Here is a 2034-nt window from a genome sequence, read left to right on the forward strand (position 1 = left end):
TCTTCCTGGGCTGCAGAGTTGGGACAGGTATCCCTTTCTATAGAAGAGTAGCCTGTGCAGGTCAGGAGAAACTGAACAACCTCGGTGTTCTTGGGGAAGGCATGTCATAAGGTCACCACAAACATCCACAGTGCTTGGCATTTCTCAGTTAACCAGGTTGTTGAATATATATCATTCATAATTAAGTTAGCCTCATAATTCATTCATTAATAATTTAGTAATGACAACTGTGTGGTTTAGCTTCAAGATGTGAAAGATATGGGAGACATTGTGTGAATAGCCCAAAGAAAAAAAGAGTAAAAAACCCAAAAAGACACAGTAAGGAACTTACTTAAAATTAAATATTTTAAAGAGTTTTTCCAGCAGCTGATGAATTACACTGAAGAGAACAGACATGTACCAATGATAACACTCTGGCTTGGCACAGTACCAGTAATACTCATGTATAAAGCCGAAACTATAGAGGTGAGTTGATGGTGACTGTGGTCAATGTTTCACTGTATATTTGATGGTGTGAGAATCTCATCAGAATAAACAGCAAATATATGTCCTTATATTTAATTGAATTCAATACAATGAGGATTCCATTAAATATCTAAGGCTGTGAAGGTGCCGTTTAATGCTTTCCAGATATAGTCTAAGATCTGGGAAGAGTAGCAGCTTCTACATATCTATACACACTTGGTATCAAGTAATACATTTGTCCTCCTTTTTTGGAAAATATTCAGTTGAACAGAAGCATAAATAAATTCTTCTACAAGGTGAGCTCATATCATCTGCCAAGGCACTGTTTTAAGATTATACAAATATAAGACTAATAAAATATAAGTGTTTCCCTTAAGATGCTCACAGTATCCATTCTACTTTTATTATTTCAAGTTAATTTTTTAAAAGAGAACACTAATCTGATATTGATGGGGAAGATGTTGTTAATTCACGCTATTGAAATTACTCCTAAAAATTATTTATCTTTTTTTTACTTATTATCATGACATTGTGGGTATTATCTGATGGTTTGATGACAAAGGCTTTGGGTTAGGGTGTAAATATAAGATACAAATACCTTCAAAATTAACAGCAGAATTTCCTAGGGTTACTGGGTTTGGATACATCTTTCTTACTCATTGTGGTAAAACTGTCAGAGTGTCTCTGGTACCACTCTGCCCAATGTACTGGTCCAGAGGAGATAGCGAGAGGGCCACATGTGGGATGTCAGCCATTGCTGGCCTAGTGTAAGTGGGCTTAGTACATGTGGACAGAGACCTGTCCAAAGTAGGGAACTGCAGTAAGATCCTGAGAAGCATTTTGTGCATATGCTCATCCCTTCTGTTTTACTTTGGCTCCAGGCACCTAATTATACCCATGGTTCCCGATGCTACTAATATCCTGGAGACATTCAAATGTGTACCTAGTATAAGCCTCAATCCTGAGCTTCATACCTGCTTTCAGACTGTGGCAACTTGAATGCCTCCAATTCAATATACCTGATAATGAACTTGTGATTTCCATCTCCCTAAATATGCTCATCCTTTGCTTCACCCACCTCTCTCCCCTCACTCCTACCCTCAGAATAAACAACTCCACTTGGCTCCTAATTCATGGCAGGACTCAGGGAATTATCTGGGGCATTTTCCTTTCAGTCAACTCCAGTTAGTCCCTAAGAGTGAGTGACAGTGGTATGCTCCAAACTCTATTTGAATTTCTTTTTGTCATAGTAATGAAAATGAACCACCAAGAAGTAATTGTTATGAAATGTTACTTTGGAAAGTAGTTGTGTTCTAGCCCCGTATTCTTATAATTAAGGTTGCGTTCATATCTCTATCTCTCATTTTTCTTTTCTCTCTTTCTAAGGTAATTTTAACTAGCTCAAAACAAATTGACAAGTCTCATCTATACAGGTTCTTAAAACCATGGCTTGGCCTAGGACTTCTTACCAGGTAAGTCAGTGTAAATCGGTAAAGCTGTCTGTGCGTAACATGTCAGGCATTGACACGGGGTAGTTTTCCTGTAGCAAGAATGTGCTGTCAAATAGTA

The 2034-nt window shown here is 37.8% G+C and overlaps 1 protein-coding gene across 1 annotated transcript in view; it reads left to right on the forward strand.

Moving 5' to 3' along the window:
* LOC102765134 (cytochrome P450 4V2) overlaps positions 1-2034 on the forward strand; it is a 37193-nt gene that overhangs the window by 4486 nt on the left and 30673 nt on the right. The window contains exons 2-3 of the mRNA XM_015565538.1: positions 353-465; positions 1852-1937. Of these exons, the coding sequence (XP_015421024.1) occupies positions 353-465; positions 1852-1937 (199 nt within the window). The remainder of the gene's footprint in view (positions 1-352; positions 466-1851; positions 1938-2034) is intronic.

This window comes from Myotis davidii, unplaced genomic scaffold, assembly GCF_000327345.1.
Source record: "Myotis davidii unplaced genomic scaffold, ASM32734v1 scaffold1040, whole genome shotgun sequence".
NCBI classification, from domain to species: Eukaryota; Metazoa; Chordata; class Mammalia; order Chiroptera; family Vespertilionidae; genus Myotis; species Myotis davidii.